Below are 11,092 nucleotides of genomic sequence, written 5' to 3' on the forward strand. Positions count from 1 at the left end.
TCGATCATATTTTACATTTTATTGTGTCATGTAGCGCGGGCCGCTGGTCTTGGTCTTGACTCAGTCTTGACTCCCCTCGGTCTTGGTCTTGACTTGGTCTCGGACCCTAAAAGTCTTGGTCTTGTCTCAGTCTCGATACACTCTGGTCTTGGTCTTGTCTTGGTCTCGGGTTAGGTGGTCTTGAACACAACACTGGTTTTTATTCTGTATGTAGTGTTTTTGATTTAGTAATATGCCTAATGCAAGTTAATTTTCCTCTTCAAGCAATTGAGGCAGGCTTGTGCACTGGCGCTTCCCAGCAGCAGAAAATTTTCACTGGTCACTGTTGTTTTTTTCTTTAATTCCTTGAATTTGCCAATATTTGTTACATAAATGTTCTGTTAATACTTATAATTCCAAAATTGATTATTAATTTGTCACCAGACTCACCCATCAGAAAGAATCTTCACATATCCAAGCTCATTCACACAAGTATTACTCTATGAAGCACTTTTGGAAGGATTTATTTAATTTTTATCTTTCTTTTGTTCCATTTACCCCTCACACCAGCTTTTTTTTCTATCCACATTATTGATTTAGTTTCTGAGTTGAATGTTGATTTTTTTTAAAAATATCTTTAAAATTGTCAGAAGCTTTTCTTTTCATATCTGAATGGATAAATTAACACATTGTAGACAGTCAATAAATATATTGCTAGAAACAGTTGAAAATACAATTAAATTTCATAGATTCTACAGTACATCATAAAACATTAGTACATCACAAAGAATAAAATTATGCTACCCTCAAACAAGTAAAGGGCATATCATATTTTAAGTACAATATGTAAATGCAAGTTCAAAACTCTACAGTGCTAAAGGGCAGAAAGCTTCATGTTTTCTTGTTAATGTCTTTGCAAAAGCAGATAAAGTTTCTTCTTTCTGAGCAGTCAGCTGTTATATTTCAACACGGTGCCACAGTGTTTCCACTGGGTTAAGCAGCATAACTTCTCATTGGTCCAATGTTAAAATCTTAAATTTAAAATTTTTATCAGCTGTAAACCAAAAGTGACAAAGGTATGAAAACTTTAGAACGTGTAGTTAGACTACGTAATGTATTCTACTGAGCAAACTGAGGTACTGACATACAAGGACTTATCAAAAATATTCAGACTTTTTGGAGATGACTGCTTACATCTCTATGTGTACAGTATATGAAGACAGAGAGCAGTAGTCATTGTCTAGCTATTATGTTACTTCTTTATAAGAGCAGATGAAGTTTCTTCTTTCTGAGCAGTCCCTGCTGATCCAGTTAGTTGTGTTATATTTGGAGACGGTGCCACAGTGTTGCCACTGGCTCGGACAGTCCGGCAGCATCTCCTGGTGGTCCAACGTCTCTCCGTCCGACCACCACCACTCCCCTCCCAGGAAACGCAATCCTATCCAAACCTGGTAGACACAAAGCAAATGAAATGAAAAAAAAAAAGCTTTCACAATTCTAACCTTGTAGAACAAGAATAAATCTCGAGTGATTCCCAGACCTCCTCGGTGGTGGCTCTGTAGATCCGATCTCTCACATAGCTGAAGTTAGATGAATAACTAACGCTCAAGAGGTCATACTTATGGGTTGCATTTGTCATTTTCCTGCAGTGATTCAGAGCATCCTCCCATGTCTTGGTCTCAGTCACCAGCAACAGATTGTCTTCATAGCAGTTGAAGGGCAGCAGATAGGAGCAAACTGTGCTGTACCACTTTTTAGTTGGGATGTTATAATTGCAACAGCTGTCATCAAATTGCTGACCTGGCACCCAGTTCTTGCTCTGTGAGACATCATCTCCCGTCAGGCCTTCACCAGTTCTGAAACACATCAGCAGCTTAAATGTCTGAACTGAATTAATAGTCATGTTTCAATCTGATACCAGCTCACTCACTTCACATTGATCCACCTCCAGACTGACTCTTGCTCAGGATCCTCGTGTAAACCAATCCAGACATTGGTGTAGCCTTCTTCCTGCAGCCACGTAGTCAGCAGGTTCGGGTCTACTATGTTCCAGGTAACCATGTCTATGTGGTTCATCTGGCAGTACTGTCGTGCTGCGTCCCATGCAAGTTCCTGAGATTGAAAAGTAATGAATATGACCAGCCTAGCTTCCAAACAAAACCCAATCGTACAAAGGAGGAGTATTGTAAACTCAGGACGGCCACTAATCCCCATTTTCAGTTCTGCTGGTACAGAAAGTTAGATGTGTCAGTAGCTGAGAAGAAGCTGCCACTCTCAACACTCTCAATTTTTTCCAGTGGATAACTGGAAAGGTAACAGGATGCTAAGGAGATGTACTGAGAGAGAGGTGATGACTGGGATAGGATCCTGTGACTGCAGATTGACTGATGCTGGGGGCGTGACAAGGACAGAGGAAAAATGCACTGCCCTGCATGTTTTTCATGCTTCCATGCTTGAACACACCTGAATCATTTTAAGTGGCCGTTTTCAGGGTCCTACAGAACTCTGCGACAGCTCAGGAGATCGTTTGACGTCGTTGCGCCGGCGCTCGGACTGACATCAAACACATTGGGTTTATGGGAACACTGTGATGAAAAACAAGTCCTAAAACAAATAAACTCAACCAAATTCACTCCTGTGATGGTCTGTAGAAGTCCGAGTTCCTTCGCATTTGATTCAAATGTTCTGTATTCAAACTAGTCTCTGTGCTTAGATGGGCAGGTCAGGCTACATGTAAATGGCTGAATTTGAATCATAGTGCTATAGGATTATGAGCCAACCACATTGTCTCTTGTTGGTAAAATAATATCTATAAAATAATAAAGTCTTGGGTGAACAATTGTTCAAATGAACGATTTAGTTACAGGCGACATAGAATTTCAATAATGAAATAATGGTTCCCGGTTTAATTGTTGCCTTAAGAAGTCACCAGTGACGTGCGGTCAGGGGAGGCAGGTGAGGCAGAGCCTCACCTATCGTCATGGAAAAATAATAATAAAGTCATTTATATTGCTATTTTCACCCTGTGGTTTGTACTATAAAGTCCCTATTTTTTTCTTAGCTTAACCAATTCTGATGATTTATTTATTCAAAATCGCTGGATTTTCGCATTTTCCCATTCAAATGCTCAGAAGCGAAGCCGGTGAGACAGCAGCAACCTCTCGCTAACTGCACTGGCTGCCATTCTATGGGAGCAAGTTTGTTCTGTCTGTATGCCAGCAATAAAATGGCAAAAAAAATAAATTAAAAAAAATACATTTAATATATGGACTGATTTTATGTATATAATGTACAGTGTTTTTTGTCACCAACTGTGTGTGTATCGTGTTTTGTGTGCGGAGGAGCGATCAGAAACGGCAGAGAACAGACTCGAGGTAAGGCAGGTAGTTCTCTTGCCTCATCGCTGGGGGTGCTCATGATCCCAGATATTGTGACTCCACAACTGCAGAGTAAGACACAGTCATGCCGAGGATAGACTTGGTTTTGCATGAACGGATATTTTTGTGCAGAATTAGGTGCATGGATTTCATTGATAAGTAAAGGTAAGACAGCAATAAGATGTTTTTGTTTAGTTTTTTTTTTTATGAAATGTGAGTTTTGTGGGCTACAGTTTATATGTCTAAGTAATTCAGCAAAGTAGAAGCGGTAGCTAATCTAGTGTTTTGGTGTTAAATCCTAAAACATAAAGCGACATTGTTGTAAGTTGCTATGGCAACGAGTCTGCGTGTAGCTTGGCGGATACAGCTACACGCAGTGCTATGATCCTTTGCTGTGGATCATAGCACGAAATTAATACATTAATTTGCTGTGAATCATAGCACGAAATTAATACATTAATTTGCTGTGAATCATAGCACGAAATTAATACATTTCTAAGTTTCACTGAGTTAACGCGGCTATGTAAAAGATTAGTCTTTTTTGCCCCCCAGCGTTGTATGCCTGCGCGAAATTTCCGTACGTCCAATAACATACATGGTGTCTATATAGTCGTAAGTCAGTGCCTCACCAGCAATAAATCTCTTTGAATTGGCCAATAGAAACAGGTATCAGCAATAAAACGTTTTTCTCTGGTAATTGTAATTTAAACCCAGCACAGGACATCTGTTTGTTCCCCAAAATAAACATTTCCATCTTTGGTAAACTTTTTCCCACCGACTCTATGAATTAGCCAGTAGAAACAGAGACAGCAATAAAATGTTTCTCTCTGGTAGGCACAATTTAAACCCAGCCAGAACATCTGTTAATATGTAAAAATCAACATTTCCATCTTTGGTAAACTTTTTTCCCACCGCCTCTATGAATTAGCCAATAGAAACAGAGACAGCAATAAAATGTTTATCTCTGGTAGGCACAATTTAAACCCAGCCAGAACATCTGTTAATATATAACAGAAAATAAACATTTCCATCTTTGGTAAACTTTTTCCCACCGCCTCTATGAATTAGAATAGAAACAGAGACAGGTATCAGCAATACTCACTAATTTCAAATAGTTCACTTTTTATTTTATTCTAGTTGTTGCAGACTCAACCTAAATAGATTAACTTATAAAGCATTTTTTTTTATTTTTTAAATCCAAAAGTTCCTCCCACTTGTTTAAGATGAGTACAAACAACAAGTTGATGAGAATTAAATTAAGTTCACTTGAACTCTTTTATGAAGCAGAATGTTTTATTTTACTGTGAGGAAGGCCGGAGTCTAGGTTTAGCAGATGGCTGGAGGCATCTGACCCACGCTTAAAACTCAGTACATGTTTGCTCTATGGCAAAAATTTGGTAAGATTAAATTTAGTCGGCTAAAGAAAGTCAGACGGTTCATTCTCCACTGTGAGAAATCTCTTGAGGTAGTCAAGTTTCTTGTTTGTTCAGATCTTGCTAATCATTTCCATAGTATGATTACTAATTAACAGTTGATTCTTTTGTGTCTAGAGGCTATCTAATCATTCAGTTCACAATTGAAGTTTTATTATTGGGATTCTGCAAATTGAATATTTTCATAGTCATTCCTTTCATACAGTCTAGGCTCCCTGAAAAGGAGAAATTATCTTTCTGAGAAATATAATTTTTATTGCTCTGAGTATCATGATATTTTACTTAATCTGACTGATATGATCTTCTTGAACACATACTGATGCTTCACATTGATCATTTATAAGCTTATCAGTTACAAGAGGTATACTGTCTGTTAGTGAACATTAATGAGCAGGTAGCATCATTAGCACCAAGGAACAAAAGCTGTAGATAATTTTAAAGGTAACAAAACAATTTGCCATGTTGTGACCAACTCTTGGAGCCTGGTTGTATAGTGAGAATGTTTCATTCTTTAGGTAAAGTGTACCAATAGCAAACTTAGTCAGTGTTATAAGTTGGGCCAGGTGTCAAAAGATGCAAGTCTCTGTGAGAGGGGGTACTTGAGAAAAAAAGCACAGATCCACTGATTGAATTGTTGGTTGATAGCCAGCATCCACCGTACCATTCAGTTTGATAAATATTTACACAGAGCATCATTCAATAAACCGATAGAAATCCAAGTGCTCACATCAAAATATAAAATCTAAATAAATTATACAAATTGTATTAAATATACAGACTTATGGTTCTCATTGATAATTTCTAAGTTTTAGTAATGGGACCTTCAACAACTACAGGTTGACTGTATTTTGTTAGTGAACACACTTAAGCATGTAAGTAATGGATGGAGAGAAAGAATAATTAGGGCCAAGAAACACAGCATATAAGTCAGAGACAAAAGTTGTGGATAATTTTAAAGGTAACAAACAATTTCCCATCTTGTGAGCAACTCTTGGAGCGTGGTTGTGCACTGTAAAAAATCAACAAAAAAACTTTCAACATTAGGGAAAGCTGAAAGATAAATATGAGTAGCCTCACCTAGTCCTGTTTAGTCCCTTTCACATATTCTTAAGAAATAAATTTACAGATGAGGAACTTTTACTGACATATATCACACGAGCAAGTGTGACAGAAAAAAAAAATCTATGAGTTTCAAATGTATTTGAACCAACCTTTACTATTTTGGAGAAAGCCTGAAAGCATTTACAATGATGTGAGGCCAAATTCTGGAAAGGGAGTGATGTTAGAGTTTGTCTTTCACTTTAACTGCAGAAAGCTAAAAGTTAAATTTGAGTAGCCTCACCTAGGCCTGTTTACTGCCTGACTCATATCCTTAAGAAATACATGTCCAAATGAGGAACATTTACTGAAATGTACCACACTAGCAAGTGTTACAGAAAAAAGCTATTAGAGTTTAAAATTTAAACGACTGTTTTCGGAACGGATGAAGGAAATTACAAACTCAGTCAGCACTGACTAGTCGTGCTACCATAAATAATGCAGTAAAACAGTTAAACTGTTGTTTTCCTTCAGAGGTTTCTGTCCATGCGTAAGCGTGGACAGGGACGGTTTCTGTCCATGCGTAAGCGTGGACAGGGACGGTTTCTGTCCATGCGTAAGCGTGGACAGGGACGGTTTCTGTCCATGCGTAAGCGTGGACAGGGACAGTAGCTGTGGTGAGCAGGGGCAGGGGTCGCTCCCCTCCACGCTGTGCAGCAGGAAGACAGTTTGTCTCACATAGGCCTGTTTACACATATTTTTAAGAAGTACATGTACAAATGAGGAACATTTAAAGTTTAGTTCTTATAGATTCAGGGGTTTTTGTTGTTGTTGTTGATTGGATGAAGGAAATCACAAATGCTACTTAAAATGTTTTGTACTTTAATTCCCTAAGAGTACCCACACTGAGCACTAGTACCATCGACCCTCCCCTTTGTGAATGTGTTGTACTTTAAATCGTTCACAAACAGATGTCCTGTGCTGGGTTTAAATTGTACCTACCAGAGAGAAATGTTTTATTGCTGATACCTGTCTCTGTTTCTATTGGCTAATTCATAGAGGCAGTGGGAAAAAGTTTACCAAAGATGGGAATGTTTATTTTTATATATTAACAGATGTCCTGGCTGGGTTTAAATTACACTTACCAGAGAAAAACGTTTAATTACTGATACCCATCTCTGTTTCTATTGGCTACTTTATAGAGGCGGGAAAGGCAATTAATGATTAGGGTCATAAATCACTCTATCGATTAAATTTTTTCATAAGGGTGTCCATATGTCTCTCTTGGGACCATTTTGACCTTACATCAGAAAATAAAGTATTTGTTTTCATTTCGTTGTAGTTTCATCCAGCCCTTTTCAGTTTCTACTTGATCTGAATCCAAATTCAGCTGAATTTGAGTCTTGGTTTATTTTTATAGTGTGTTCTCCAGGTTAAGTGTTGCATATGTTTGGCAGAATTGTCTTATTTAAATAATAAGACAATACTGAGGCATTACAGGGCCAGGCATGGGAATGAAGTTCCAGATACACCTAGGATAAACTCAAGGATACAGCCATTCTACAAATTACTCAGATGCTTTTTATGAATTATTTCATATCAATGTATTGTTTACTTAATTTTTTTCTACAGCAGGAGAAACTGTGTCAAAAAAGCGTAACAGACTAAATTTCAAAATGTTGGAAAAACGTATTCTTTTGAATGAACATTTGTGGGGGGGACAAAAAAAGCCCCCCCACCCCCGAAAAAAAAAAAAAATCCACAAGCATCCTCATTCTAAACACGTTCACTTAAATTTTCACTTTATGGTACATGTTACATTTAACTGAAGATATGACATGATATATAATGCACAAAAATACTAAGATCAAATCAGTCTGTAAACTACGTTGCCTGTAGGGATTTTTAATGTCCAGCAGGTGTCAGTATTGGGTCGAAACGCTACATGACGCCTCATCCGCCCATCACTAGTGATAAGGATCCTGAGGTTATATCTGCTGCCACCTACCGTCTTTTTCTGGTATTGCAGGTCACCTGAGACTAAGGTTGTCATGATTTGTATGATTTGTGGTGGTGAGGATGAACGCTGAGACCCAGTTCATGATGATGAAGATGATGATATAAGAAGCTCAAACAGTCCAATGCAGGCGGCATGGCAGAGAGAATAGCACACAGCTAATTACTGGTAACAACTGATAGAGGACTGAACTGACGCCAACACAGGATTTAACAAGTTCTACTGTGACTACTGACAGACTGACGCTGACGAAGGCGAGGACCCGACAAGAGTAAATACACACGAGGTAATCAAGGGAACGAGACACACCTGGGAACAATCAAGGGCTGGCAGGACAACACAGACACTCCCAAGGAACAGAAGCCAAAATAAACAGTGAAAACCCAAATCCTCACAAAGGTAAGTCCACTGGGTTTGCCTCTATGATTTTTTTTTACTGCTACTACAAATAATAATAACAATAATAATAATAATAAATTTTATTTGCAAGTCATTGTACATTTGAACCAGATTTCAAAATATTACTTTTGTGGTAAACATTTCATTAAACATAAGATTTAAAAAAGCCATTGTACTTCAGTATATGTAGGATCAGATAAATTTATTTATAAACTATGTGAGCTCAATGAAAGTAAGAAGTATGACAAGGAATAGTAATACCAAAAAGTGGAGAAGACATTCAGGATAGGAAATGTAATGAACCGCTCATTCTTGCTGGTTTGATTTTTGAGTTCTTGCTGGACTTTCTCATGTTGACTAGATGTTTTCACTAAGTTGCAAACAGTTCATAAAGCCACGAAACAGGTTACATGGTACTCATATGGCTTTGCCGAGTAAATAAAGCAAATTATTTCAAATCACTTTATTCTCGGGAGCAAAATGTAAAATACATCAAATCAATTCAGTCAGTACAAATGAACGAATTTAATTTAAAATAAAATAAATAATAATTCTACTTGATAAAATACAATAAAATAAAATGCAAGTTTAAAATGGTGATTCTTCTAAATCCTACAACACAAATCCATGCAGAAGAAATAGAGTGGTCTAAATCAAATCCAAAACATGCAGTACATTTAGACTGTCCATATTTAGTGATTTGAGATTCAGACTCTCAGCACTGGTATCATTATTTGGGAGTAATAACACCAACAGAGTCCATTCAACTAGCCAAAAATATTCATAGGAAGGATATAATGATTATCACCATTCCCATATATTCTCACCAGATACTGTGGACAGGAAGTCATTTGCAATAATTGAGTTTCGACATATTGAGCAGATATATAGTCATAATAAAACAAACTAGAACATGTGTTTATATTATCTGTCATTATTACGGCACTTACGAAGCTAACAACTAGAAATATATTCAGACTTTTTGAATATGACTGCTTACATCTCTATGTGCACAGTGTATATGAAGGCAGAGAGCGAGCTAGTCATGGTCTTCCTGTAGTTTTACATAATTGCAGATGAAGTTTCTTCTTTCTGAGCAGTCCCCACTGGTCCAGTTTGCTGTGTTGTTCTTGGACAGCATGCCACAGTGTTGCCACTGGCTCGGACAGTCCGGCAGCATCTCCTGGTGGTCCAACGTCTCTCCGTCGGACCACCACCACTCCCCTCCCAGGAAACGCAATCCTGTCCAAACCTGGTAGACGTGAGCCAAGATTTCAACAGCAATATCAAAATAAATCCTCAACATATTTATGGTCTGGTTATTGCACAAAACAGTAAGTGACAAAATCAACCAAACCTCTTCACTGGTGGCCCTGTAGATCCGGTCTCTGACGTAGCTGAAGTCAGTAGGTCTTGTAACGCTCAGGAGGTCGTACTTATAGGAAGCTGATGACATTTCCCTGCAGCGACCCATGGCTTCCTCCCACGTCTTGTTCTCAGTCAACAGCACCAGATTGTCGTCATAGCAGGCAAATGGAAGGGTTTCAGAGCAAACATTGCCAAACCACTTTTTTCTTGCACTATTATAAGAGCCACAGCTGTAGTCGGTTTTTGGTTGAGTGGCCCAATAACTGCTCCCTGAAACATCCTCTCCTGTCAAACCTTCACCTGTTCTGAAAAAAAAAAACAAAAAAAAACAAAATGATGTAAAATTTGTTTCTGTTATAAACATGGGGATTGCACCAAAAAGGAAACTCACTTCACATTGATCCACCTCCAGGCTGACAGTTGCTCAGGATCCTCATGCAAACCAATCCAGATTTCAGTGAGTTCTTGATTCTGCAGCCACGTAGTGAGCAGGTTCGGGTCTACTATGTCCCAAGTAATCATGTCTATGTGGTTTGTCTGGCAGAACTGTCTTGCATCGGTCCATGTCAGCTCCTTAGAAAATAAGTAAATGGTTAGTAGGAGCCTGGTTTCCATCTGAACCGCAGCATTAAAAAGGAGCAGCAGCAGCAACTCAGGATGGCCGTTCTTCCCCATTTCCTGCCCCGTTGTCGCATCAAGTCCAATGTGTCAGAGACAAAAATGTCAATTTATACCAGTGTAGAGGTCAGAGTCACTTAGACACGCCTCAGTGAGTCCAGCTGACCAGTAAAAACATTTCCCTACCTGATGTGGGAGAAATTTAACTAACACTTGGATCATAGTTTCCTGCTCTACACCAAGCATGGCATTTTGAATATAGTCATTTAAAATTTGCTTAATTAATCTTGTCCAGTTTCAAGAAGAACAATTTAACAAAAGGTAATTTCTGGACAAATATTTCAGTTTGACGTTTTATTTAGCCCTCTGCCTTTATTTCTTTATTCTTCGTCATTCTCTGTAAAGCCACAGATTTTCAGCAAATTGTTTCGGTTCGTATTCAAATCTGTTTCAGTCACTCAGGAGCAGAAACTATGTTATCGACTAGAGCTGATTTATGAGAAACACTAATGGAGGGATTACACATAATCAATCCTATTAATAATTTAGCTTTTTATATGTGAAAATAATGTCAAATAAATAAATAAAACAGATCCAAGTGCAGTCATGCATGTTTCAGTAGCTGTTCATTTCATTGTTTTGATGATTTATTCAAATTGTCCTCATTTACAAAGCATGGCTGGTAGGAAAATCTGCCTCCAGGTAAATGATCCAATTTGACATGCTAATTATCTTAGCCTTATTTGAAATAATAAAAACAGGTAAAAATAAAATTATATATATATATATAAATAATACACACACGTTTGTATATTTATCCATATTAGAACTTTGCATTGACTTCCATTCTTTGTAGCAACTGC

The 11,092-nt window shown here is 37.9% G+C and overlaps 2 protein-coding genes across 3 annotated transcripts; both read right to left on the bottom strand.

Annotated features, from left to right (window-relative positions):
* Positions 1–673: 673 nt before the first annotated feature.
* On the bottom strand, positions 674–8,085 carry LOC103139228 (macrophage mannose receptor 1-like). Of its 2 annotated transcripts, XM_007553780.1 has the most exons (4): positions 7,836–8,085; positions 1,910–2,091; positions 1,520–1,835; positions 674–1,427 (listed from the first exon to the last, which is right to left on the bottom strand). In XM_007553780.1, the coding sequence occupies exons 1-4, from the start codon at positions 7,878–7,880 to the stop codon at positions 1,227–1,229; spliced, it is 744 nt and encodes a 247-aa protein (XP_007553842.1). In that variant the 5' UTR covers positions 7,881–8,085; the 3' UTR covers positions 674–1,226. The 2 variants fall into 2 exon arrangements, with proteins under 2 accessions (XP_007553842.1, XP_016529117.1); XM_016673631.1 differs by lacking the exon at positions 7,836–8,085 and having other exon boundaries at positions 1,910–2,199.
* Positions 8,086–8,711: 626 nt separating this feature from the next.
* Positions 8,712–10,297, bottom strand: LOC103139143 (macrophage mannose receptor 1-like). Its single transcript, XM_007553664.2, has 3 exons — positions 10,003–10,297; positions 9,601–9,916; positions 8,712–9,495 (listed from the first exon to the last, which is right to left on the bottom strand). Exons 1-3 carry the CDS (start codon positions 10,284–10,286, stop codon positions 9,283–9,285), a joined length of 813 nt encoding a protein of 270 aa, XP_007553726.1. The 5' UTR covers positions 10,287–10,297; the 3' UTR covers positions 8,712–9,282.
* Between the last annotated feature and the right edge of the window lie 795 nt (positions 10,298–11,092).

Source organism: Poecilia formosa, unplaced genomic scaffold, assembly GCF_000485575.1.
Source record: "Poecilia formosa unplaced genomic scaffold, Poecilia_formosa-5.1.2 Scaffold0, whole genome shotgun sequence".
Classification (NCBI taxonomy): Eukaryota; Metazoa; Chordata; class Actinopteri; order Cyprinodontiformes; family Poeciliidae; genus Poecilia; species Poecilia formosa.